This window comes from Brachypodium distachyon, chromosome 4, assembly GCF_000005505.3.
Source record: "Brachypodium distachyon strain Bd21 chromosome 4, Brachypodium_distachyon_v3.0, whole genome shotgun sequence".
Lineage (NCBI taxonomy): Eukaryota > Viridiplantae > Streptophyta > Magnoliopsida > Poales > Poaceae > Brachypodium > Brachypodium distachyon.
The window spans coordinates 38,199,613-38,227,572 of record NC_016134.3 but is presented as its reverse complement, the minus strand read 5'-3'; the positions used below and the strand labels follow the sequence as shown (position 1 = coordinate 38,227,572).

Here is a 27,960-nt window from a genome sequence, read left to right as displayed (position 1 = left end):
TAAATGCGTTACTACGGTATTGAACGAACCAAATAAAGAATCATAAGGTTAATTTGGAACGAAAAGGCTTCTGTGCTCTTTTCTGTATTTTTGGTGTTTTGGCAGGGAAGGCCAGGTGCTTCACGAGGGGAACAGAATCCCTGGTAGAGGTCGAGGAACAGCACCTGCCAATTGTGCCTGATCCTACGGAATACGGTAGGCCACAGGAATGTCATGTCCACCCTGCATGGAATTGTTCTCTGCCTTGAGCTTTCAAGGTCTGGAATTAATCATTATTGCACATCCTTATTGAACCTACGAAGCATTACGTGCATAGCTACCATGCCTGCATCACATGCTATGAACAAATTTGTCCATTGATTCGACATTAAGTTGCTAGAATAACTAAAGTGTGGCACAGACGCAGGCTTGAAGTTGCGCTACTCTAAGATAGGAGTACATCCATGCTGCTCTTGTTGGATCTTCTCGACGATCTGATGAGCCGCGGTTGCGATGTCATCCACGGAGGTAAGTTGGCAATCGTCTTCCACCTGCATGCATTGACGATGAAATGGCCATGCACATTATACGTTCCCATTAGAAAAGTTAACCAACGGTTCTACGGAGTAGTAATTAAAAAAACCATGGGGTAAATTTGGAGGCGGTGTTGTCCAAGACAATGCTAAATACAAAAAGCACGGAAACCTAGGCACCAGCTTGTTCCAGACTGAAACAGTGTGAGATTGCTAACCCGAGAGACACTGTAAACTTTGGACTAAGAGCCATATTCATGCATATCAGTCTTATCAGATGCTAGTAGATGGAATTGTTTATTGGGTTTAATGGACAGGAAGAACGTGTGGTTGGTGAGGTGAGGTGAGGTGTACCTTGAGGTTGAGCGAGTAGAGCGCCATGTGGCCGGCGCTGGTGACGTTGAGGTGCAGCACGGTTAGCCGGTGGGCCTGCAGGCCCACTATTAGCCGCAGCAGCTGCCTGGGCCGCCGCCGGGCCAGCACTCGCAGGCTGGCGTGGCTCTCCACCATTGTGACCTCCACGTCGGCCACCGCCGACGGCTTTGATGATCCGGACGCATCGACGTTGCCCTCGTCACTGGTTGTGGGCGGCGCCGCCGGTGCTACGGTGGCGGCGCTCATCGAGTACTGTGGGAAGGTGAAGAAGTTGGCGAATGGCGGCGGCGGGGATGCGTCGTTGAGGTCGGCCGTGCATTGGCGCCGGGACGAAGACCGCTTGTGTGCCTCCAGCGACTGGAGCAGCTGCTCCAGCTCCTTGACGAAGTTGATCGCACCACCAACGATGGACGCTTGATCACCCTGCACGTACAGCAGCCAAAAGAGCAAATCTGTACCCGATCTAGTTCGTGCACGAGAAATCGAGAATCTAAGGGAAGCCAAATTAAAGGTGTTTGTGGCATGTTACCCTTTGGGAGAAGGAGGGCGGCATGAGGGAGCGGAGCGTGGCGAGGTAGTCGTTCATCTGCTTGCGGCGGTTGCGCTCGACGGCAATGTGGGTCATCCGCTGGCTCTCCACCTCCTCCCAGTTCTTCGCCGCCCTCGTCCGCCGCCGCTTCCTCCGCCCCGACGCCGCCGCCGTCACCGGTGCTGCGCCGTCCGCGTTCACCTTCCCGCGACCGCCGGAGCACTCTCCCTGCAGCAAGGGATCGGCGGCGGCGGCGTCGTCAGGGATACTGATACTGACCTCATGGATCAACCCTTGAGACAGCAGCGTCGACGAGCACGCGGCCGCGTCCCAGGCGCACTCCCCGCCGTCCAAATCCACCATCCCGTAGCCTCCACAGAATGGATTCCAAGCTGCTCCCGCCATGTCGCAGCGACCGAAGAGACCAGCAGCCTGTGAACGCACCCCGGCCTCCAATGCCATGCCTAGCTAGCTCCGCACACAGGGTCGCTCTCAACTTTGAAGAGGTAAAAGTTAGCTAGCTCCTATGTCTTGTACATGGCAGCGGTCGGTACTCGGTACTACGTGTAGTTGTAGCAACACAAGGTTTGGGTTGGAAGTTGGGCACGTGAAGGGGAGAGCTTTGGGAACAGGAACGGAATGGGAGGCGATGACGATCGAGAGGTTGCAGCACGTATATAGGGATTTCGATTGATGGGAGGGTTTGGAAGGTAGCGAAGATTTGTGTGTGATTAGGCCATGATTTGGTCGCATGGCAGTGCGTGGGCCGTGCTTCCTCGCCCAAAAGGCCACCATGGCCTCGTGGGGGAAAGTAGCAGGAAAGAGTAGCGGGTCTGGACGGGTGGACCACATCCATATCCATATCCATATCTATCGTCAAACCAACTATCCATCCACGAAAATATCCGTGGATCCAAAACAATATCCACATCCATATCCACGGGTATCCGGATATCCATGGATTATTCATATCCATGCAATGTACACCGTAAACAGCAGTATAATAGCAGCAAACAACAGTATACAACAGTAGCAAACAACAGTATAACAGCAGTGTACAGCAGCAGCAAATAGCAGTATAACAGCAGCAAACAGCATTATACAGCAGCAGCGAACAACAGTATAACAGCAGCGAACAGCAGGATAACATGAGTTCAATATAATCCTCACAAATGTCTCACAATAGTCAGACAATAGCACTACATAGCTCACACAAAGTCTCACACAATTGCATAAGATAATAGGTCTTATTACAACACAACGGTTGATAGGTGAATATAGAAGATTGATTTTGTTGCTAGCCGCTTGGAACTCCTCACTCTTCGGTGATGATTGATTCAGTTGCTTCCTACAATGGGAATTGGGAAAACGTAAATTAAATACCTAAAACTAAGAACACAAAACATAGAAATGAGCAATGCTGCAATGAGAACATTACCATTTCTTCTTCTTCTTCCTCAAGAACAGTTTGAAGAAGATCAATATCAATATCACCTAATGCAAAGATAAGACACAAGTTAGCTTTCACATGGCATAAAAGAACTGGAATAGAAACTTCCTTTATAGAAATGAATTACCTAACATGTCCGCTCGAGACCAAGCTTGCATGCACATAAGAGCTTCAGCTATGTTGGGTGCAAGTCGACTACGGTGTGGACTAAGTAGTCTTCCGCTAGCACTAAAAGCAGATTCTGATGCTACTGATGTAACAGGAATAGATAATATATCATGAGCAATCAGCTGCAAGGTAGGGTACTTAATGCCTCCAATCTTCCACCAACTTATGATGTCTAGATCTTGTGTTCTAGGGAGTGGAGCCTCTTCCAAGTATAGATCCAATTCTGTGCGCACTTGAGAAGAAGAGGCAGCGGGTTGTGAAGACATATACTCATCAAATATTGAATATACTTCATCTACATCAGCAACACTATGAGCAGCAACAGTGTTGTCCAGATTTGTTGTGCCACCACCCTCGGAACCACGTTGATATTCAATCAATAAATCCAGCATCAACCTCCTAACTTTTGCAACTTCCATGGATGCTGTATCATATCCATATAGAGACCGATATAAAGCCTCTAAAATATGCAGTTTATATCGTGGATCTAGAACGGTTGCAATAGCCATAAGACCATGAACATCTGTCCAATACTTCTCAAACTTTAATATCATTAACTCCGACATAGTTCTTATAACAGGGTTGTCACTAGCATGCCATTTACGTATTGCCAAACGAATACCACAGATTTTGGGAAAGAAGAGATTAGCTGTGACATATTTAGTACCCGACAACAATTCTGTGATATCATAGAACACTTTCAGCCTATCACAAACCTCCTTGGCAAACAGCCAATCATCCTCACTTGGACAAGCAAAGGATTTTTCACGTATAGCAAGTCTAGCAAACACTTCTTTGTATTGTAATGCACGACATAACATAATGTAGGTAGAATTCCATCTAGTTTTACAATCAAGGCATATCCTAATGGCGTATTCAATATTCATAAGGCGTGCCATCTTTTCAAACTTCTCGTGCCTTTTGGGTGTGGCTGACCAAAATGCAACACTATCACGTACCCTCTCGATACCATCCTCCATGACACCCAATCCATCTTTCACGATCAGATTTAATATATGGGCAGCACAACGCATATGCAATAAAGAACCTCGCAACATAAGAGAATTACAATCCAACTTATCTGGCAAGATCTCCATAGCCTTGTCATTTGATGTGCAATTATCCAAGGTCACCGTGGAAATCTTCCTCTCAAGGTGCCATTCAACAAGACATGTATGCAAAGCTTCACATATCACCTCAGCTGTATGTGGACATGGCACATACATAAACCAGGCCATAAAAGAAACATAAAGGTTCAGATTTACTAAAATATCTAAACAGTTCATATTGACGATGCCTAAAAAATGATTTTTACCTCAAAAGAAAGCTCTTTAGATTCCAAGAACCATCAATATAGTGAGCAGTAACTGCCATGTAACCTCTCTTTTGATGGCCAGCTGTCCACATATCTGTAGTTACTGCAACTCGATTTGGGAAGTTGGCGAAGTACTTAACCATGCTGTCCCTTTGGACTTCGTGCAGCCCCAAAATATCCTTTCTAATAGTATTTCTAGACACTAGCTTGAACATTGGTTGCAATGCAGAGCAGAATTTTCGGAAGCCAAGATGATCAACGATAGATAAAGGATACTCATGGACACATATCATCAAGGCAAGTTCTTTTCTAGCTACTTCTTGATCAAATATAATGTTCTCTACATTTACTTTCCCATCTGCACCTTTTGATAGCCTTAATTTCTGTTGTGAAGGGCCTATTGGTGCATGTCGAGCACCACAAGTACTTCTATGATTACGCAAGTGTGACGTACCAGAGGTTGCTTCTCCGGCAAATTTCTTATGACACCAATTGCATACAGCTTTCCATTGTCCTTTGATTTCTTCTGATGTAAAATCTTCCCAAACATCAGATGTTGTCCGTTTATTACTAAACCTTTTCTCTACTACCATGGGTGCTGTAGCAGTATCATGTGAAGAACTTGGGGTTGATAATAATGCCGCATGTGAAGAGCTAGTACCCGGAGTTGATAATACTGCTCTGTGATAGATGATGGCAAAATTAACAGTGGACTCGCCATCTAACTCAAAATGCTCTAAATAGAGTAGATCGGGGCTACAAATAGAAGCAAAGTGGAGTGGGAAGAACTCACCATCAGGAGTTGTTGTGGCCGACCGTGGGATAATCCTCCGCCGGCAGATGGGCCGCTTCTGCTTGCCGGCGATCCCTGCTCCGCCGCGCGCTGGTGCTGCTCCACTTTGCGCCGACCCGCTACCGGCGCTCCCGCTCCTCGGCTGTTCTTCAAGGCTTCGGGCCGGTCCGCCACGCCCGTGCCCACTCCCGCTCCCGCTCAGCCTCTGCACCTCTTCCCCATCCCCGATGACATCTTCTGCCGGCTGCATCGGGACGAGCGAGGGGCGAGAGAGCAGGGAAGGGAGAGGTAGCAGGGAAGGGGTGGAGGGAGCTCGTGGCTTTGGGGCCGGCAGGGAGCATGGGAGATGGGACGGAGGGAGGCAGGGACTGGGAGGAGCTCGTCAGATCGTTGAGAGAAGATGGGGGGATCGGGCCATCGGGGTGAGATCGGGGGGTCGGGGACGGGAGTACAGAGGGAGGGTGGCGGCGGCCTGGTGGGGTGGGGAACTGGGGATTGTGGGCTTGAGGGAGTTAGGGTTTGGGTGGAAGAATATTATTTATATGACATAAAGAACGGGCCCACATGTCAGTAATTTATTTATTTCATTAAATACCGGGTATCCATGGATATCCATGGATCAAATGTGATATCCGTACCCGCTCCATGAGTTGACGGGTATCCATGAGTGAATATCCATGGATCGAAAAAACGATCCATACCCGTGATCCATGGGCTGGATATCCATGGATATTTACATTTTGGCTATCCATTGTCATCCTGAAGCACAACTGCACAAGCAAATCTGACCGGGGAAATGGGACTGAAAAAAAATGCGCCGCGGTGGACAAGTCCTTGAACGTTACGGAGCAATAATTTTGGCCCAAGCAGACGGATTCGATTTGGAATCAACCATGGATTCCACTCTTTCTGCCTGCCACTGAAGCTTGCCAGTGGCCAGCGTCACTGCTTGAGCGGCACAGCAAAGTCGGAACAACGCTCAAACTGATCGACGGCACGATCGAGAGAGGTCTTTGCGGCAGTCCGGCGCGAAGCTATAGCAGCGACTGCAGTGTCGCGCTGTTTGGCCCAGCAGCACGCAGTAGTATCAGTGAAAAGCAAGGGAGCTCAGCCAGCTCCCTGCCAATCTGCCGTGCTGGCTGATCACATCACTGTTTGGCCTGCCACGCACATATCTCCTCCCACTCTCTCTAAAAATGCATCTAGATACTATGCTGCTGCCATGGTCCAGACTACAGAGCTTTCATGACCCGTCGATGCATGCAGATTGCAGCGGCAGTGGAGAGCGGCCAGCATTGTTGCGTCCCGGAAGCTACTGATCATGGGCGCTGCAGCAGGCGGCAGCAGCAGCAGCAGCAGCATATATAGAGGGGCCACAAGTTTATTTAAGGTGTTCAGCTGCGTATATGTTACTAGTACAGTTTTACTCCCATCTTTTAGAGAGATTTTACGGTATAGGAAGCAGTATATAAATCTGGACCCTTGATTTGGTAAGGGTAAAATAGATATTTGTCATTTAAAAGAATTGAAGATATTTTTTACGTGAACATCAATTGCTAATGGGCTGAGCCCATTTGATCTCATCGTCTAGCTCTGTATGCGTGTACAAAATTTGAGGTGAGAGAGAGATTTCGGGGATGGCAAAAGTCGGATGAGAAGAGCGAGCGAGGCCGTGGGTGGTGTCGGCCGGGGAATTCGCTCCCCAAAAATATTGTTCTTCTTCATCTGTCTACCGGACTTAGAGAATGTCTTTTCTGTAAAGGATGATCGTGGGCCGTGTGGGAGCAAAACGTGGGCTTAATTTGATGTTCCTAAAATATCCTCTATACTGTTTTGTTTAACCAACAATACAGTGGTAGAGTCTGGATTTCGTTGTCAAGTCCAGGGCCGTTGCATCAAATCGCTAAAATTAACAAGTCAGACCCAGGGAAAATTGTGAAATCAATAAAATTACCAATGCCACGGCCCTCTCTGCCTGGAGCTTGTCTCCGCCCCTGCAGCAATATATTATTAGGATTGTAACACCCCAGCGTCACTTCTGGCAGCTCAGTAGGCTTCAAAACTGGCCCCACAGATCAACACATGTCTTTCCAGCACACTTTGTCCTCACTCATGCATTCTCGGGAGAAACTTTCCAGTCGGTCACCCATCCTCAAATTGCTCTTAGCCAATCCTATTGATATGAGTATTCTATCAATCCTATTAAGTCGTAGGCCAGTGTGTCACAAGGATCGTTGGATCTTCAACAATAGATGGCCGATATTCATCACGGGGTATTGTAAAACAGCTCATCTTTTAAACTCTCAGTTGCGCATATGTTAACAGTTTTATCTGTTCGTTTTTTGACTGCTTTTTTTCTCTAGAGTACACCGAACTGGTATATCATCATTTATAGAAGAAAGGAAAACCCCAAAGCAGCCAGTACATGATATAGTTTACAAAGTAGCCGGTGTCTCTCCATGGCAACGCTACATTTTGAACGCAACCAAAACCACTCCTAGAGATGTCCTAGCACTCAGCCAACAATCAGTTTCAGCACAAATTGACGAAAAGATCTTACACGCGTTGGAGGAGGCGCCATCGAAGACAATGTTGTTTCTCTGTTTCCAAATCATCCAACAGGTCAAAGTGATCACCGTGGCCATTCCAACTATTGTCAGAAGCCTGAAGACCTGAGCACCAGCCGATCACCGAAGAATCAGCAACCGGCATCCACTGCAGCTTCCTCCAAGAAGCGATGATCTTGAACCAAACCTCTCTAGCAACAACACAGCCAACCAAGAGGTGATCAATAGTTTCAGGAACTTGGTTGCAAAGGGGGCAGTCAGCCGGATGATCGAGACAACCACGTTGCAGCGTATCGGCTGTCCAGTAGCGATTCATGCAAACAAGACAAAGAAAAAACTTGCATTTGCTTGGAGCCTTCGAGTCTCAAATCAAGACGTGCCCCGGTGCTTCACTTCTCCCTTCAAAGAATGCTGAGTAGGCAGATTGGACTGAGAAGGCTCCTGACTTATTCCATCTCCACCGGAAACAATCTTTATCCTCAGTCAGCTGAAAGCCAAAAACACTGTCCCATAAAGACAGAAGTTCAGCAATCTCATCTTCATTAAAATTAGGGGATATGCCACGCATCCAGTTCTGATTTAAAAGCCCATCGTGCACCGAGATATCCAGCTGAACTCTAGGGCAAAGCTTGAAGATTTTAGGAACAAGGTCTTTAACTCGTTGGCCGTCAATCAAGGATCAGTCCAAAAAAGAGTATTCATGCCGTTTCCAACACGAGCGCAAATCTGAGTGAAAGATCAGTATGGTCGACTAGATGGGGGGGGGCGGGCAAATAGACGACTAACAAATTTTAACTTTTTCTTTTCTTTTCTTGAAAGATACAAACACTTAATCCTAGTGCCTACTAAATTTTCTAAAGTGAATGCAACCATAGTATGAAGTGCACTAGCCGAAGCAAAGGATAGACAATTAAGTAAAACAAGTAAGTAAAGGAGTAAGAAAGATACCACACGGGAGATAAAGATTTATCCCAAAGTTCCACCTTCTGAGGTGGTGTACGTCTTCATTTGGAGGAGAGCTCTACCATAAAGATAGAGACATCATAAAGGCTCATTGTATTCTCCTCTCACAACACAACAAAGGCGAGGTGAGCTCCACTAATGGTTTACTTGAAGGCGAACGCCGAACCTTTGTAAACAAGGAGAACGGCACGACTCCACAACTCAATTGGAGTCTACTTCCGAATCTACAAGCACCACCGCACAAGATTGGTGGCCTTGAGGAGACACCTTCCGGCTAGAGATCACAAAATCGCAAGAGTAACAAAATCCACCAAGAAAAACGAGGAGAATCAACTTTTGCTTTGGTGAAACCCTAGATCGAGATTTTCTCTACCCTTTCTCAAAGTATTGGTTTGAGGGGTGCACTAGAGAGAGAGATCTCGAGATTTGAAGCATAGAAATGGTAAAGAACAATGGGAGAATCAGGGTTACAGCTGTTGGTGATGAAGTCTTTGAACCGTTAAGGCTTGTTGCAGTTTTTTTCCTAAACGTAATGATATGGTTATGGTTCGAAATCTTCGGGTCAACCAAAGTGACTGCAGATTAAATAAGAGATGAGGTCCAATGAAACTTGCCGGCGTTCTCACATAGAAAAAGTGTGCAAATGTTCGTCGTCAACATGTTTGGTATCGTAATTTTCATACTCCCTCTACAAGACTTATGGAACGCAGTGAATACACATTAAACTTGTACATTCAATTTGCATTAATTGTTTGCAGACGGCAATTAATTGTACACACTGTCGTTATGTGTATCCCACCTCGATCGACCGCAACAATTTGCATTGAAATTTTGACAAGTTTTGAACATGTGCCCTGAATTGTGATGTCTGTACACGGCAGTTAAATTGTGCGTGCAAAAGTGTGGTACCTCCGACGCTAAATTCCTCGCCGCTGGCCGTAGTCTGCGGTCGCTACCAGTTGCTGGCGAGCTGCCCGCGGTGGTCTACTCAAAACACAGACAGCCATATTCCTGTTGTTTTTTAGTTTGAGCTGACACAGGCGACCATATTGATCTGCCACCCGAAGGCTGTTTACCACCAGAACAGAGCGGATCAGGGCAGGGCGAATCGTGCTGCTAAACTTGGCCACATGCCTGCATGCCCACCGGGTGGCGTCTGGCGATAGCGCACCACAGCGCAGGCTGACACTTAGTACGTTGCTCATCGCACCTTAGGGCATCAACAGTGTATGTGGTCAAAATTGCCATAAGGTGGGACCCATGCACAGAGCTTAAAGCAAACAAGAAATCTCACAGACCAAACCAGTCCATAAGATAGGCCCGCCGGTCAGAAACAATGAGAAGAGAATGAAGATAGATAATGTTATTGTATTACATTTTCACTAAATGTGAATATTTTAAGCCTTGTGGGCAGCCCACCAGCTTGTGCCATGACCTTAAGCTTTTGGGCTTGTGGTCACGTACCATAATGTATAAAGCTGTCCATGAGAACAACTTTATTCATTATTGACAAATTCTATAGCACGTTGGGGATGCTCGCCGATCTACTTTTTATTCGAAGCCACCGTGGTACGCGGCTGCGTGCGGCAACCTCAGTTCAGTTCACTAGTTCAGGACCTGCTTTGGCTGCGTGGGCTCGTTTGGCGTCAGCAGTTCAGAACTTCCTATCCTAGCCGTAGGACGCCAAGAATATGGTGCCCATACGGCATATCCATTCGCGGAACACGATACTTCTAGTCACCGAGATGTCTAGATATTTTCAACGTGCCTGCTCATCGAGAACATACGTGACTTTCTCGAAAAAAAGAAAGAGAACGTACGTGATTGATCAGGCCCTCACAGAGTTCAGACTACTAGTACCACAAATTGTCTACGATCTACTCCCTACAGCTTATGTTGAAGATGCAATCACGTCGGGGGAAGGGACTCGTATATTATTATAAACGAAGAACTTCATCTTATCCCAAACAGTGTCTCCTAACTGCCACTGTTACACATGGGGCAGGATGTCGATCTGAAGATGAAACGTGCAGTGCCTAACTGATTGATGCATCATCTTCCGAAACAAAAAAAAACTATGTCGAAGATAACCAGTTGCTATATTTATAAATTGCATTTTTCATTTGAGCACCTGAATGTGTAGGATCATGTTGTATCCGACAGATTTCGCCATCCAACTCGTCGCGACTGAGACAGGCTCGGCCGTGGAACGTAGTAGGACTCTAGAAGCCGGGCCGACAAGGCTGTGGCTGCCGGTCGACGGTGATCGGTGGGAGATATGTACGTGGCGCGTGCCGGCGTGCGGCAGCCTCGAGTACTTCTGTCCGGAAAGCCGAAAGGAGGAGGCGAATCAGGCAGATGAGCCCAGCCAGCGCCCGGGCCCCCAGGCGGTTAGCAGCCGCCAGCAACGCCGTGACGACATTCCTAGCTCGCGAAATTCCGCCCGACCGGGTCCCAGCGGAAGAGTCTGGTCCAGGCTCGATCTCGAGCTAACAGTACAATATTATGGGATAATAATGACCCTCCCTGACCGGCCTATTAGGCATGCATGACTAGCTCCCCGGTACAATATTAGGTCGGTCATTTCTAGAAAGTAAATTCGCCGTTTCCTCCGTCACCACCAGCATGACTAGCTCCAATCGCTACCGCGGGGCCTTGGAGATATCCGATCGATCAAGTAAGCCTGATTAATTGGCGTGTTGTCAAGCCTGAGATTGACGAATTCAAATGTTCGTACTTTACTCATGTCGCGTTAAATTCTAATGTATCCAGCTCCTTGCAAAATACTCTCCCCGATCCTAAATTGTTGTCGAAATATTACATGTATCTAGACGCTTAAAAATAGATACATTCATATTTAGACAAATTTGAGCCAATAAAGTAATACTTGCACCTCACATTGCAAGGCACAGCCGTAGCAGGCGACATGCATCGAAGTGGCCAAGGTACCACGTTGGGCCATCAAAAATTTTGGTATGGGGATTTCAAATCCAGAGGTAAAAAGTGGAACTTTATTTCCATTTCAACGAAATATTGCATTAAGTTACATACGGCGCATCTTTTCTTATGGCAGATTAGTCAAATTTCAGAGCATGCCTCTACCCCAGTAGCCCGATAACCTAGTCATTCATGAGCACAGACTCCGGCACAGAGTGCTGCATTGCTAAACCAATCCAATGTCATCCACACGGAGAGCCCTCCTAGTTGAATGCCCACTCTGCTCTGGCTAGCTACACCATAGTTGGCGTTTGTCTTCGTCATTGCTTCTTCACCATAATTTGGTAGTATTAAAATTTGGGCCTTAGATTTGTGACTAAGTATGTCAAGAGTATCTTTACAAATTGTTTTTGATCTTTCTTGACTGAAAATGAACTTCACAATTCCTTTATTCTCGCCTCTCGGTTGATGAATTCCGTCATACTCCCTTTTTTCCCAACCTCCTAGCTCATTGGTAAATCTGCACAAAACCAATCTGTACAATGCTAGATTTTGAAATGTGCGACTAGGACAATTGCACCTTTCAAATATTAAGTTGCACAATCCTATTTGTATACGGCTGATCTCCATCGTGCTAGTCGTTTCTTCTCCGCATGCCTCCTTCATCCAAAATTTAAGTGAGTTGGTGAAGAAATGAGGACGATGCAATTTTAACACCGAGCATACAAAGAGGAAGTCTGACAGACGATGTGAACCCTGAGAACTTTTAGAAATCCTAATAACCGTGAAAAGTTGATTGGTTGGGGAATAAGACACCTTTTGAGGACTCTTTGTGATCCAGAAATCTCGAAATCTGTCTTCGCACGTTTAGGTGCGCTGGGTCCAACATGTGACAGCTTGTCGCTCCGTATCCTTTTGGGACAAGAAGAAGAACGATGGTGGCAGCTATGGACGGTGTCAGTGCTCTATCTCCATGGCAGCGGTAGAGAGTATGGCACCAAGGGGTCTTCATTCTAGGGTTTCGCGAGGTGTGACCGGTGGAGAACGGCGGGAAGAGATAGTGGTGACACTAGCCGAGGGATTTTGCCATGGGCATCTCGCGGCTGGAGGAAGAGAACGAGCGGTTGGAGTCGAGGGTTCCGGTTGGGCTTGGGGATGTTTGGTGGCAATTTTGGTGTAATATTCTAGCACCATGAAAATGAACACGCCCACTCGGCTCCACGGATTCAGCCCTGCACCGTTTATAGATTTAGGAGTCGAAGCCTTGCCGAACTGAGCTTATGTATATGGGTGTGGCTATATCTCAGCCACGTGATTTTTAAGAAAAAAACTTAAATCTTGGATTGACACCTGGATGCCATTCCACTCTTCTCTTTCCATCGTTTGTCCTGAATCGTAAAGCACATATCAGGTTCAATAGATAATGAATCAACTTATTTGTAACTAAAAATAAGGCCACTTAGATATAATAAAACTGTTATATATATAGGGTAAACCTTATTTTTAACCGTGACAGTTTTCTTTGCCTGCACTTTCGTACTCATACATGCAACCACAGCGTGTCTCACGCATTTTGACCTCCGATTAATCTTCAGTCCATCGATAGCTAAAGCTCAAGTTGACATTACGGCGGCATGGCAGTCGGCGTACGTCAAAGTGGTATGCACTCGAGTGGTAAAGCCTCGTTCAGCGTCTCATGGGCGAATAGTATTTCGATCCCCGATCCATAACCAACTGGAAGCTTTCGTAAGCAGACCTAGTATAATACAAGTCTCCTGTGGAAATTCAGATGTAAAAATACTCCCTCCGTCGAATAAAAGATGTCTTAATTTTGACTAAATTTAAATGCATCTATACAGTAAGTAATGTCTAGATTACATCCAAATTTTGACAAATTTGAAACATTTTCTATTGGATGGAAAAGTAGTAAATTTCAAAAAAAAAAGTAACATGCAGTTGAATGGTCATGATGAGAACATAACAAAAACATGGATACCGCTCCTTCACGTACGGTCATCTTCTGGATGATTAGCTTGTCAAACAACCCAAGAACCTTCTCCTGGCTCACATTTGACTATGATCATGGCCGCCTGATGGTGCAAACGCAACGGTCACTGATGACCGGTCTCGTTAATTAGTCAAGTCAGCTTCGCAGATAGCGGAAGGAAATGGGACGGAAAGAGGGTGGGAACAGAACAGGCAGGGCAGGGAACACCGAATACATACACGAATCTAACGCTTGCGACGAGAGCAGCAGCCACGTGCTCCGCCGCGCGTCTCCAGCGATCCTTCTGTGGTCGCATTCGGCTGACAGCCTCGGAGGATTAGGAAAGAGTGCTGTACCGGATTTGCTGCCTCCTGCCTGACCTACTACACTTTCCCGGGAAATTGTCTATGCGCACCAACACGCCAGAGCAATATCCATGGATTTCCTTCAAAGGAACTTCATGTGTTTTTTTTTTGGGCAGTTATGAGCACTAAGATCACGCATTTGGCATGAAGAAATATATTCTTGTTCCCGTGAGATACTAAAGTTTGAGAGCGTCAGGTCACTTTACGCCTGCACTTTTGTTTGATGTCTCATATATCTATTTTCTGCAGGGACAACTTCTTTCTTGAGAGAAAGCAATAGGTTGGGCACACCATTAATTTGAATGGAACTAAGAAAAAGATGCAATCAACTAATCAAGCATGTTGCTTGTGGGTTACCATGGGTGCATACATGATTACGCACGTGTAGTTATGATGGTTCTTAACGCTTCTTAAAATTAATAAGGTTACTAGTACCCGCAAAAAATACATTAAGGTTACAAACTTGGGTTTAGGAAACAAAATTGCACACGATAAGGTGAGTTGGTGGTTGGTGAAGTATATTATAATAAGCTTATTTTGTAATTTGTCGTAGAAAAATACGTACAGAAGAATGCAAAAGTGTAAGATACCATGACCGGAATTATGCAATTTAGCCCCTGATTGCTAACCTTTGCATAATTCAAGCATCAGGTTTTTAACCTACGATAAACACTTCAATGCATACATGCATTAATGTGCTCATCGCAGGGTTTTGCAACATGAATATCATTACCAAAACTCTACAGAAGAGAGTAATTACAAAGTTCATACAAGGAGCAGAATAACAATTATTACAAAAAGAGAACACATGTCCCAACATTACATCATTACATCAGCGGAAGTCGAATTATGCCCGAGTACGAACAAGAATACAGCATGGTCTGAAGAGGCTGGAAGCTGAAAGGAAACCCGCCACGAGTCTCAGAACCCTGATCTGGATCTCCTGGCTAAACATCGAATCCAACATCGTGCTCCACAAAGAAGCTAGCGGCTCACCTGCTCTACTGGAACCTCTGAAGAAAGCAACGTTGCAAAGTAACTGAGTACAAAGTACTCGCAAGACTTACGGGAGAACTAAACTAATTATGCAACAAGTCTCAAAGTAGGGATAAATATGGTGGGATTATGCAGCAGCAACAATATCTGGAGAGACACTCTAATAACAACGTCTAATGAGAGGATGAGAAGCGTCTACAAGGTGTAAGGTGATTAACCTATTTACTAAACACCAAACAACACAATCCTCATATCACCCCCTCAACACCCTGTGAGGAAGCAATCCAAAGGACACTCACACTTAAGCAGTTTTAAGCATCTCTATGATTAAGGCTAATTACTATTCAAGTTTTTGAGATTAAGTTGGTTAAGATCTCAATGATCAAGTAATAACCAACCAAGTCGTCCATAACCGCGAACACGGCTTTCCGAAAGATTTATCCCTGCACCAATTTACCCGTACACGTTCGACCAACCCACGAATACCAAGCGTGCTCACACTCAAATGTGCGCTGGCGGGATTGAGTGACACGACGTTTTCAAGTTCCACAACTAATCCAGGGGACCACCCAACTGAGTCTATCCGAAACGAGAGCCCGGCTGAAGCGTCGTACGGACTCAAGAGTTGCGAGGACAGCTGGTAGCGGTTCAGAGCCCGCAGGATGACCACTCCAGACTAGTGCCGCAATCCTATATGAATGCAAAGTCACCAATAAGTCTCCACAAATCTCTGTGTGCAGGCAATGCAAATGCCAAATGGAACGCCCGAACTACGTGGCCCCTAGAAGAGCTGAGGATCAAGTACTAAGTCGAGGGGGAAGCCATATCTTCTCCCACGAGCGGTTAGCGCGATGTTTCTTGGATCAGCGAAAACGAGATCTCAGTCCTTAGTCGGCTCGAATGGAACAAATCACCAATGTGTCAGAGCACGGCCTCCCATCGTTGCCTTGTTACAGTTAAATATCAGATCACAGTTTTAAGAATTGCAATTAAAACATAAAGTAGCATGTTGATGCAGCAATTGTATAACCCCAAAGTAAAGACACTAGACTCACAACCTAAGCAAGACTTCTAATGACCAAGTAGGACAACAAGCAAACATGTGACATGGTGTTAGGACAAGTAACAAGACATAGGGCAATAAGTAGAGCTGGCAAACAAGCTATGCAATTTTAAAGGCATCGTGACAAGACTGAGATCGTAACTCAATGCAAGATTAAGATAGAGGCAATAGGTATAATCAATATGGTCAAGGAATGGCTGCTTGCCTGGAGTACTCAATTGCCCGGAATTGAGCAAGAATCCTGGAAGAAGAACACAAGCGTAGTCGTCGTCGTAGGAATCAAAGACTAGCGATGAAGAAGCAAATACACCACATAAAAGGAAAGTATAAGCATACAAGATACACAAGGTAATTGATGCGCAATCAAAGAATATTGTGTGGCGTATAGGGATGATGTATGTCATATTAAGGATTCCGAAAGTAAATCCGATATATAATTTACCAAGTCAAATGGAGTCCGAAAATACTACACATAACATCTATACAACTCCATATGCAAGGAATAGAGTTTAATGGATTAACTACACTCAACATTATAGTTGTATTATCATGCATGAGAATGACATGGATAGGTGCAACACATGCTTTAACAAGAACAACACAAAACAAATAACTCGATCGGGGTTGCACACGCCGGTGGCAACGATGTACCTGCAACTAATATTATCGATACAATCGGTACAATCACGGGCATCTCATACAACACATGAATGTCATCGATCGCAACCTACGGGTCTACGCCGAAGAACGGTGGCTTCACGGGACGGTCGCTCGTTATACCTTGGACACGTGCGGCATCGCGATGTAGAGGAAGTAGTCGACGTAGACGAGGTAGTCATTCACGTAGTCGTCGTAGTCGAGTAGACGATGTAGTCGTTCATTTGTCATGGTCGTAGTCGTTCATGGCTCCGGTTCCGAGGTTCTTCGGTCTTCACGTGTGCAAGGCAAAGACTCGGGCTAGCGAAGGGTCACGGCAAGACATATGCAGCAGCAACACAACACAACAACGAGCAGTAGCACCAACAGTAGCACACAGCAACGAGCACACGGATGCGCTGACCAGCAGGGCCCACACGTCAGGACTTAGCAACTTCAGTAAAACAGAAAAGAGACCAAAAGGAGGAAAAGGGCACGGGCCTGCTGGACTCAGCCTTGGAGACGGGCCGAGCTGGGCCTAGCGAGCAGCAAGCGGCAGCCAGAGGCGAGGCGAGCGGCGAGGCGCAGGCACGCGCGGAGCAGAAGCAGCGGCAACCGGCGAGGAGGCGGACGGCGTGGGAAAACCGAGGGGTGCGCCGGCGGCAAGCAGGCGAGGGAGCTCGACGGCGCGGGGAGCGAGGGCGGGCGCCGGAGAGGAAGCAGACAAGGGGGTGACGCCGATGAGGTGGGCGGAGCAGGTCGACAGCGAGGAGCAGCAGGCGAAGGATGGTGCCGAGCAGCGTCCGAGAGAGGCCGTCAAGGTGCAGGTGGAGAACGGCAAGGGGAGGCGGAGCTCCGGCAGCAAGGGGTGCACGTGGGGGTGGTCGCCAGCGTGGGGAGCAGCAGGACGCGAGGCGGCCCCGACGACGAGGTGGCTTGGCGCGCTCGACAGGAGGAGGAGCTCGGGCGAGCGTGGCTAGGTGGTGGTGCTCGTGGGGCTCGCGGGCGAGCAGCAGGGAGCCACGAGAGAGAGGGAGCTCGGGAGAGAGGAGAGCTCGGGGGAGGAAGAAGTGGCGGCGGCCAGGAAAATAGGGAGAGGGAGAAAAGGAAGCTAGGTTGGGGTTAGCTTTTATAGGCAAGGAAAAGCTAGGGTTTAGCTATTGGGCTGGCTTTAGGCCCAACAAACAGCTGCACACGAATTTAATTAATTTTGAGTTTGAAATAAAATAAGAAGAGAGAGCGTGTAGGTTTAATTAGACCCGGAATTAATTTGTCAAACCAAATTAGGATTTTTATAAAATAATTTTAGGCTTTTTTCGCGAACACGCGAAAAGGTAAGCACATTAAAAGACAGCTTGATGCAAAAAAATTTGATTTCAATGGGACATGATGCTAATGACATGGCAAGATATAATGATGACATGAGCATGACATGATGATGAAAATAATTAAATTACAAAACAGTCCAAAAGAGTTTAAAAGGAAAAGGGTTGCTCTCGAGCTGTTAGAACTCTCCCCCACTCAAAAGAATCGTGTCCCGAGATTCCAAAAGAAGGAAACGAAGGAAGTGAAATACTCGGTTCAACGATGGTCTTCACGTTGCGATGCTTGTCCTTGAAGAGGTTGACGGTATTGTCAAAGAGTGACATTCGGCTTCATAAAGGATGTAACCAAACGCTCCGGATAGGAAGGTCAAGGACTAGATATCGAAGCGAAGCGGAGCATAGGACACGTGAAAAACAACTTGTACCTTAGAGAGGTTGGAGGAAGGTTGAAGCAAACAAGAAACTTGAAAGAATTGCAAACTCAGATTTGTGATATTTGGGTCGAAATATGGCCCTAACAAAAAATAGAATAGATGAAGGTTTGACTTTCAGGATGCAGAGGATAAAAACAGTATCCAAAAGCCACTTCGAACCACTAGGTATTGTGTGGTACTCCCTCCGATCTCAGATTTAGTACAACTTTGTACTAAATTAGTACAAAATCTGAGACACTTATTATTGATCGGAGGGAGTAGAAAAGTATTTAAAGGTTTCATAGAGTGTTTTCCTTCCCAAATAGAGAAATGCTAAAATAAACTAAATGAGTCGTTTGGTAGATCAAAATTACAAAAGATAATCCTAAAATATCCCTCACAAAATGCCTATTGTGTCAATTAAAAACACTCCAACGTACTAGCATTTTGGGGGTGAAAGAGGATTTATTTGAAAGTATTTGATCACCAATCCTTTCAAATACCCTTTTCGTTTGATCAGGTTAAAAATACATTCGTACGAAACAAACCCTAAGAAAGATATCTTGGTTACACCTTGTGAACTTATATACTACTCCTTCTGATTCTAAATTCTTGTCGTTGTTTCAGTGCGAATTTGAACTAAGACCGGCAACAATTTAGGATCGGAGGGAGCGCTAGTAATCACATTTCAGCGTGTCCAAGCTAGCGCATCAGCCAATAAGCACCATGGTATGTTTTATTGTTAATAGAGCTTGCAAGCTGTAGCAATGAATTTGCGGTGGACTTAGCAATTCACAGGTTTTCTCGCTCCACACACCTACAAGCCGGCCGTCAACCACCTCTTCGGCTCTTCCTTCTCACATATAAACACGCTCCACTCTGCAACATGGCCTGACATCCCAAGTCCCAATTGCGTTCAGCGCCGCTCGGCCATTTACCACTCGAACCCAGATCGATGGGGCCATCATGCTGCAGCAATGGCCGCCTCCGCCTCCTCCTCCTCCTCATGGTCGCGCTCGCTGCCGCGGACCTCGCGGCGGCGCAGCAGAAGAGCTCGCCTCCGCTGCCAGGGGACCCGCGCTACGCGACCCAATTCAGCCCGTCCATGGCCATCGTGATCGTCGTCCTCATCGCCGCCTTCTTCTTCCTCGGCTTCTTCTCCGTGTACATCCGCCACTGCTACGGCGACCGCTCCGGCTACTCCGTGAACCCGCTCCCCGCAGGCAACGCGGCCCGGTCGCGGCGGCAGCAGCGCGGGCTCGACAAGGCCGTCCTGGAGACGTTCCCCACCATGGCGTACGCGGACGTGAAGGAGCACAAGTCCGTCAAGGGCGCGCTGGAGTGCGCCGTGTGCCTCAGCGAGTTCGACGACGACGAGACGCTCCGCCTCCTGCCCAAGTGCTCCCACGTCTTCCACCCGGACTGCATCGACACGTGGCTCGCGTCCCACGTCACCTGCCCCGTCTGCCGCGCCGTTCTCGACGTCCCCGATGACGATCCTGCTGCTGCTCCGGCCGGCGATGACGTGTCCGTTGAGGCGGCTGAGCTCTCGGCCCCACCAGTACCCGCTCCGCCGCCGCAGGAATCACCAGCGGCGGCCGTGGTGATTGACGTGGCGGAGGAGGAGACGGAGGAGGAGAGGATCATCAGGGAAGAGACGGACGAGCTGACGCGCATCGGCAGCCTGAAGCGCGCGCTGCGCTCCAAGTCGAGCCGCCGCGCGCCGTTCCCGCGCTCGCACTCGACGGGGCACTCGCTCGCCGCGGCCGGCGGCACCCGGGCCGGCACCGGCGCCGAGAGGTTCACGCTGCGGCTGCCGGAGCATGTGCTGAAGGAGGTCGTGGCGGCGGGGAAGCTGCGGCGTACGAAGAGCCTCGTCGCGTTCCCCGCGAGCCGGCAGCTGGGCAGCACGCGCCGCGGCGTGTTGTTCAGAGCCGGGGGCGGCGGCGATGGAAGCAGCCGCGACGGAAGGAGCGTCCGGCTGGGACAGTCCGGGCGGTGGCCGTCGTTCCTGTCGCGGACGTTCTCCGCGGCGTGGGGGTCGAGGTCCACGCGGCGGGCCGCCGAGTCGGACGGGTCGAGCAAGGGCGGCAAGGCGGCCGGCAGGTCAGGGGAATGCAGCGAGCAGTCGTGCGGTGTTGGACAACGAGTTTGACCCGGCCGTTTTTGCCGTGGTCAAATGGCGCGTGTGATTGCCGCCTGCTTGCTTGGAAGGAAACGAAACGGTTGTTGCTGCCGTCGTCCCCGGTGGGATTTTTTTTTTCTGTTTACAGGGGTGCGTGTTCCATTCCAATTTTTGTTCTTGCAGAAACATGTATATAGAAGAAAAAAAAGGTGTTTAATTAAAGCAGGGTTTCCATTTCTATCTATCTGGCGGTAGCTGTGTAGCATATGGTGCCTCTATATTCTGCCATCTCTATATTCTTCCAAATAAAGCATAGTAGTATGCCGATCGCACGGGGACTCTGTACTTTTGCTTTATGCATACGAGAATCATGTGACACGGACAAAGAACTAGCTGATTGAACCAACCACATGTTTTTCCGTCTGACTACGAACAGATGCTCAAATGATAGAGTAACTGAATACTGCAATTCCAATAACCTTTAACAAGACACAACTCTAAAATTAGCGAGTAACCAAAATACAAAATTTAATATAACAAGTGTTAGTTATTCCTCCAATCCTAAATTATTGTCATGGTTTTAGTTCAAATTTGTATTAAAACCACGACAAGTATTTAGGATAAAAGTGATTAGTTAATCTCTCAGATCGGTCACTGAAACAAGCTTCTCTTGTTCACTTAGCTGACATTTGACCCTCCTCCCATCTATTTTTTTAAAATAATACAATTATTTAATATTTTTTAATATAATACGCGTTTCTAAAAAATTACAAAACTAGGCCACCCTCGGCATGGGCCAGGCTGATTAGGCCCAGTCGGCCTGGCCCAAGCCGATTAGGGGTAGTTGGCCTTGGGCTTTTGCAGGTTTAGACAGGTGGGGACTAATCGGTTTGGGCGAGGTGGGGACTAATCGGTTTGGGCGAAGCTGATTAGTTCCAGTTGGTTTCGCTCAAGCCGATTGGAACTAATCAGCTTCCCCAAGTTACTTAGTTGCATGACCAATGCATGTTTAAATGGACGTAGCTTGTGTTTCATCCACAAACCCAGCAATTCGACTCAAATTAAGGCACAACTGAAATTAAGAGAGCAAATAGTCCAATCGTGCCTCAGTTTTGTAACCAGATTCTGTTAATTTGCTCTCTTAATTTCAGCGGTGCCTTAATTTCATTCAAATTGTTGGGTTTGTGGACGAAACACAAGTTACGTCCATTTAAACATGCATTGATCATGCACCTAAGTAGCTTGGGGAAGCTAATTAATTCCAATTGGCTTGGGCGAAACCAATCGGAACTAATCAGCTTCATCCAGGCCAACCGGAACTAATCAGCTTCGCTCAAGCTGATTAGTCCCCATGTATCCCTAACTGCTTCAGAGACATAATTCAAAATTCATGGTTCAGCCATTTAAAATTTCCAAAAAATACGTGCCACTTTCTCCTACCATTGGGAGAGGCAAATAAAAAAAATCATTATCCGTCACACTTGATCTCAAACCGGGACCGGCTAATTTTATTGTGGGCTGGCTCGGCTTAGTTAAAGACATGTTTGAATCGTCTTCGCTTTGTGATTTTTGTCGAAATGACCTTATTCACTTTATCTTTATGCAATTACTATTTTCATATCTTTTTTTCCCTTGGTTGAGTTAGTACTTCGTATTATAACTCATCTTAGTGAAGGATCCGCTCTCCATTGACCGTTGTGTGTGTTAAGTGCAAATCAGATGAAAATATGAATACATCCGGGGAAGCATGTTGCTTTGCATAATGCGACCTCGCGTCAGCTGGTGCATCATAAGATGCGACGGATCAGTGGTTAATCAGACTCATGAAGTGTCATTGTTTTGCCGGAAAAAATAAATGAAGTGTCATTGTTGACGTTGTTGATTTTTCTATTAGGTTTGCATGTGACTGGGCAACGAAGTCGACATGTCCAGGTTGTGAGCCTGTGAGGAGAAAGGCAACAAAAAGTTACTTACCGTTGAATGCCAAGATAAAATAAAAACACAAGCATATTCAGATTCATTAACTAGCAGACCAATAAAGATCACGAAGTTTCTAGCTGCAAGATTTTTTTAAAACAAAAGTTTCCAGCTGCAAAATTAACCACTACTACTGTTTTAGCTATGGTGCGAAAGAACTGTATAAAAGAAATTACGCGGAAGATGGGGCGGGCCGCTTGCATCTACACCCACAATATAAACAATTGTTAAGCAGTACGGACTAGTAAATTACCGGCCAGGATGCATTGGGTGGAAAATTTTACGAGGCTCTCAAAGTCTTTTCTGCCTTTTTTTTTTTGCTAAGCAAGCATAGGCCAACATAAGTCCTGAATGGGCCCAACAGCTATAGTGCGTGCAAAATATCAATTCCATATGTCACTAGAAAAATCAATAAAGTATAAATATCGATGAACTTCCATCGGCATCATTCTAAATAACAGCTGCGAGTGTTGCACAAAAAAGATAATCGATGAATCGTCAATTGCTAGGTTGATCTAGAAATAACTTGATTGATGATTGATTTACCTCTCTTCTATTGCAATTGCAATCTATCGTCCGTGCGTGATGTGCCACCGTGATTGATCTGATTGGAACTGCAATCTGCACCTTTTTTTTCCTTCGGAAACGGAATGATCGAATCAGTCAGCTCCTCAGCCTGCCGGCTGCCGCCTCGAACGATTAAAGATCGAGAATTTGGAACGACACCGAAGAGGACTGTGTCGTCAGAGTTTCGGGCCAGGAGTAATCAAGGGAATTTGGAAGTTGTTGGGCCAGTAACTACATAGGCCCAAGATTTGCTAGGCCCTGGGCCGTGTCCGTTCTTGCCCTGGCCCAGGCCAGCTGCATACCACCGATTAATCCAAATAACACTTCGCTCAAAAAAAACCGAAATAACACGGTTGTCCGCTAGTTTGGTTCAAAGAAAACACGGTTGTCTGCTGGTTACTGAAAAGTGCACGTATCTTATGTCATGAGCAACGGAGCAAGTTCTGCTGGCGAAGGAGATTAGAGCGGGACGATTTAATATACGCCTTGGCCTTTAAGAAAAAACTTGATGAAAGGGACGCCCATGTACTCTCCTCTAGTGTCAGGAGTGGATCGATCTCGTGCGGAACTGTGTACGCCAGCCTGCTCATTTGATTAACCAAAGTTATCAAACAGTTGATTGAGACATCACATTTTTTTATATTCATAGCAAGGGACCGATATCTTACTCCACTTTTAGAAATAATTAACACATGTCACTAGTTCGAGAACCGGTCTGCCTCGAGGAGAGGAAATTCCATTACAAATATAAAATACTCGTTTCGATCCATATTAATTGTCAATTTGTTAAAATATGGATGTATTTATGCTTAAAAAACGTCTAAATACATGTAATATTTCGACAACTAATATGAATCGGAGAAGTATGAAAAAATTCAGCAGCATATCCCTTCGTTTCAGCATAGCAGCACAAATAATCACAATAAAATATTAGTAAAATACATGCCCTCATTTTCTCATAGCATCACATTTTATTACATGAATATATATGCTACTATCTCCGTTTCATAATTCTTGTAACAGTTGAGTAAATTCCATTTTTTAGTCCCTAGTTTGGTCTTGAAAATTGACCAAATTCGTAGTGGCATATATGGAATTTCACAATAAAAAGGTCCAAAGCCGTGCTTTTGTTCACAGGGACCCTATGCAACACCCGTGCACATCACGGACGCGTATGATCACACGTGTTCACACAAAATAATAAAAAAATTACCTGCGGAGCTTGAAGATTAGTGATAAAACTTTGCCATCTCATCTACTAATTCCATAATAAGTGTCGAGAATTTAGTCGAAAGTTAGTACAACTTTGTACTAAATCTTCAACACTTACTATGGATCGGAGTGAGTAACACCTAGAGAGTAATACTCCACCAGACATGCATAGAGCTATGCATTTGGCTTGATCCATGTTAAGAACAGTCGATCCTTGAGATTGATGGGTGTCTCACATGGGATATTTTTCCTGTATAAGTTTGCAGGTGCCTCACAACACGTCTACAAGTCACAGAAGAGGACGACGTGCCCGCTGTTCCCATAGTCGGAGGCGCATAGTGGGGTGTGAGTTGTGCTGTGTGTGAATGTGGTGCGTGTGCTTTTGCATCTGATCAGATACTGCAGCTTGTATCCTTAGTTGAGGCTAAAAAAAAAATGCTTGAACTAAATTTCCAAAGTATATCGTTGTCGCAAAAAATTGTACTCACTATCTTTATAGAAACCACTTGCTTTTCAAGCTTGGATTCCATAGAAGAGCAAACCTCTCTAGAAAACCGAAACGAAAGCTCAAAACGAAAACCTCTGTTGGGCAAAACACTACCCCGTTAGTCGAGTCGCAAGTTGCAACAATAAGCATTCACGTGCATTCCGATGTGCGTGTTGACCTCGTCCGAGAAAGAAAAATGAAGAACTTGCTGCGACGAGGAGTAGTAGATTGCAGGGCGAAAAGAAGTGGACTTTTCTATTTTGCACATGATGAACTCCGTACAGAACCTAGTCTCTGCAGTCTGCATCATCGAAAGCTGCAGATTGATCGAGTCAAACCGATCTGACGGCCCAGATACTCCATCTGTCGCGTCGGAGCGCGCCACGCTACAAGCAAAGGAGGAGTACTGCTGTCAAAAAAAAAAAAAAGCGAAGGAGTAGTAGTACAACTGACAGCTTCCTTCCAATTTCCGTCCCCCGATTTCCAACCTCTTCGCCAAGTTCACACCGCCTGATCCTCGCGATCGCGAGTCGGGACAGCGCGCCATGGGCCTCAAGCTCCGGCGGCTCGCGGCGACCTTCCTCTCCCCTGTTGGCACCGCCTCCACAACAGCCTCCGCCTCCGACGCTTACCACGCGGTCCTACGAGCCACGGCGCACCACCCGTCCACGGCCCCGCCGTCGGCGCACCACCTGGACGCGCTCCTCGCCTTCGGCCGGGGCTCGCGCCTCTCCGCCGCGGCCCTCGCGTCCGCGCTCACGGACCGCCTGCACGGCCACGGCGACGCCGCCGTGGCCCTGAAGGCCCTGGTTGCGCTGCGGATCCTGCTCGCCCGCGGCGCCTTCATCCTCCGCGACCAGATCCTCGCGGCCCTCGTCCGGCACCCGGCGTCCGGCCGCAACCCGCTAGCGCTCGCCGCCTTCCCGCTCGGCCGGTCCTTCGCGACCGCCTCCTGGGTCCGGTTCTCCGCGCGCCTCCTCGAGGTCCTCCTCCTCCTGCCGGACCCGTCGACGTCCCGCGGCACCGACGCCGAGTACCTCGCCGCACTCCCCAACCCGTGCCTCGTCTCCGAGCTAGCCAGCTTCGCGTCCGTCGTAGCCGCCGTCCGCCAGGCGCCGCCCCCGTCCTGCGCGCCGCAGAGGGACGCCCTCATCTGGGAAGCCATCCGGCTCGCCGAGGAGGACCGCGTCGCGGCGGAGCGCAACTTGGCCGCGCGGGTGCGAGAGATGGGCGAGCGGCTGGACACGCTCGTCCTTGCCGACGCGATGGAGCTGGTGTGCGTGCTGAAGCGGGTGGAGGAGACCAGCGCGGCGTCGCCGGCGCCGGAGTGGAAGTGGGCCGGGCTGGACGAGTCCGTCGTGGCCGAGGCGCGGCGGCTCCGCGAGCGCGCGGAGGAGGTGCTGCTGCGGTTGACGGAGCGGGATCGGCGGTTGGTGCGGAGGGAACCCAAGGCGAGCGCGTCCGCGCGCGTCGTCATGCCTGTCCGCGCCGGACACGGCTACGGCTACGGCGCGGACGTCCGGTTCGGATCCTCCCGGTGGGCCGGCACGGTTTCTTCTTCGTGGCGATAGGACTATAGAAGGCAAATAGGCAATGCATGTGCTTGTTCAGTTGTTTACAATTTTCACCTTTAAGTACAGTGATTGTCCTTGGTTCAGTGCTTGTCTTGCACAATAGAAAACCAATTCTGAAAACTCTGAACATTTTTTTGTTGAAGCAGAACAGTATGATTTTGTCTGGTTGATCGAAAAATCATTTGAGGTTGTACTAGTCCATACAATATTTTTGTATGAAATTATGTGCAACTACTTGTTGCTTTCAGGATTAAAAACGATCAGCTATGATGATCCACGAAGGCGAAAGCTTGACAAGAGCATTAAAAGCTTATTATCCTCTTCACGTCAACTGTCTGATTTTCGACTAGTGAGCTAATCAGCTTGCATGCCTCTACTGGGAAAAAGAGAGATTCGTGTGCCATTGTCCTCCACAAGATGCAAATACATACATGCGCGATCCGAAATGAGGTGCAAAAAACGGATTCGCGCAGTCTCTCAAAGTTGCAGTACGGTCGCAAGGCGGTCCATGTTATCTTTTGACTTGGCTGCGCAGGTATATAATGTGGCCACTTGATGAAGTTGAGTGTACGTACGCATCAAGCCATGTTCGGAGATTGTGCTTCTGACTTCTTCGTGTCCGTTTGGCATACTATTATTGGGTTTAGGTTACCGCTCTTCATTTTTAAACTCTAGTCGGCGCCACCATGGAATAGATTTATTTTGCTCGATGGATCGCCCCATTTCCAGGCACCTGGTCGTCTAAACACGCGGATATATGCAAAGCGTAGTTCAGAAAAAGATTTGCACGTAGGCACATGGCGGTGGCAGACATGACCTGTATGTTGCTCCTACCGCGCGCGCGAACGCATGTAACAACCGAGCTTTGACTTGACTCCGGAAACGAGACCGGCACGGCGAAGATCAATTAATTAATCTTAATCAATGTTCTAAAAACAAGAAGATCAATTAATCAACAGGCTGCGCTGCGAGGCGTCGCCTTCCGGCTCGGCAGCGAAAAAAAAGCAGGAGGGTTTTGCTATATCTCGGGGCTGGTTAACTCTAGTCAAGCTATCCCTATGGACCGACTGAATAGGCCATGCTAAACTTTCTATTTGTCCGGGCTAGACTGCCAAGCCAATTCGATAGAACTCTTCAATCGCAAAGGAAAAAGAATTCAATAGAACTCTTGATTTCGTACAAAAGATAATAGAAAGGATGTGTTCTTATGCGAAATCACTAGAAAATACTTCTCAAAGGTTAATTACTTCCAAAGGACCCTCCATGCAAACCACGTCACCAAAGATAGAACAAAGATTTCATAAAGTCCTTTGAATCGCCCATCCAAAATGATGTAAAGCCGTGAGCATTGAACGTACTTGGACCGGGCATGATCCTCTAAAACTAAAAGTCATCGAATCACAAAATCTTCGTTAGGACACCAGAGAAGTATTCCAAAGTCACAAAAGACCATACCAACGAAAGCACCATGACACCCTGGCAAAAACTCATCAAATCCGCATGAACAGATCTGCGAGGACACAAATTCAAAATCCGTAAGATCAGACACATAGAACCTGCGGTGCGTAGAACTCTCTGGCCGTGGCATGGCACAAAATGGCACCGTCATAGCAGAAGAAGAACC

The 27,960-nt window shown here is 47.3% G+C and overlaps 3 protein-coding genes across 3 annotated transcripts; 2 read left to right on the top strand and 1 right to left on the bottom strand.

Annotated features, from left to right (window-relative positions):
* Nucleotides 1–52: 52 nt before the first annotated feature.
* Nucleotides 53–2,255, bottom strand: LOC100837512 (transcription factor bHLH94). Its single transcript, XM_003576579.4, has 3 exons — nt 1,417–2,255; nt 867–1,310; nt 53–530 (listed from the first exon to the last, which is right to left on the bottom strand). The coding sequence occupies exons 1-3, from the start codon at nt 1,876–1,878 to the stop codon at nt 420–422; spliced, it is 1,017 nt and encodes a 338-aa protein (XP_003576627.3). The 5' UTR covers nt 1,879–2,255; the 3' UTR covers nt 53–419.
* A 17,007-nt stretch (nt 2,256–19,262) lies between these two features.
* On the top strand, nt 19,263–20,848 carry LOC100830364 (E3 ubiquitin-protein ligase ATL6). The gene has a single exon (XM_003578216.4). The coding sequence runs from the start codon at nt 19,350–19,352 to the stop codon at nt 20,547–20,549; it is 1,200 nt and encodes a 399-aa protein (XP_003578264.1). The 5' UTR covers nt 19,263–19,349; the 3' UTR covers nt 20,550–20,848.
* Nucleotides 20,849–24,750: 3,902 nt separating this feature from the next.
* On the top strand, nt 24,751–26,593 carry LOC100836899 (putative clathrin assembly protein At4g40080). Its single transcript, XM_003576578.4, has one exon. The coding sequence runs from the start codon at nt 25,308–25,310 to the stop codon at nt 26,331–26,333; it is 1,026 nt and encodes a 341-aa protein (XP_003576626.1). The 5' UTR covers nt 24,751–25,307; the 3' UTR covers nt 26,334–26,593.
* The last annotated feature ends 1,367 nt before the right edge of the window (nt 26,594–27,960 follow it).

Excerpts from the sequence above, each read along its gene's own strand:
- LOC100836899 (XM_003576578.4), top strand. The coding sequence starts at position 25,308 with ATGGGCCTCAAGCTCCGGCGGCTCGCGGCGACCTTCCTCTCCCCTGTT.
- LOC100837512 (XM_003576579.4), bottom strand. The coding sequence starts at position 1,878 with ATGGCATTGGAGGCCGGGGTGCGTTCACAGGCTGCTGGTCTCTTCGGT. Across the intron at positions 1,311-1,416 it reads CGCCCTCCTTCTCCCAAAGG|GGTGATCAAGCGTCCATCGT; the intron begins GTAACATGCCAC and ends CTGTACGTGCAG. Across the intron at positions 531-866 it reads TCTACTCGCTCAACCTCAAG|GTGGAAGACGATTGCCAACT; the intron begins GTACACCTCACC and ends CAATGCATGCAG.
- LOC100830364 (XM_003578216.4), top strand. The coding sequence starts at position 19,350 with ATGGGGCCATCATGCTGCAGCAATGGCCGCCTCCGCCTCCTCCTCCTC.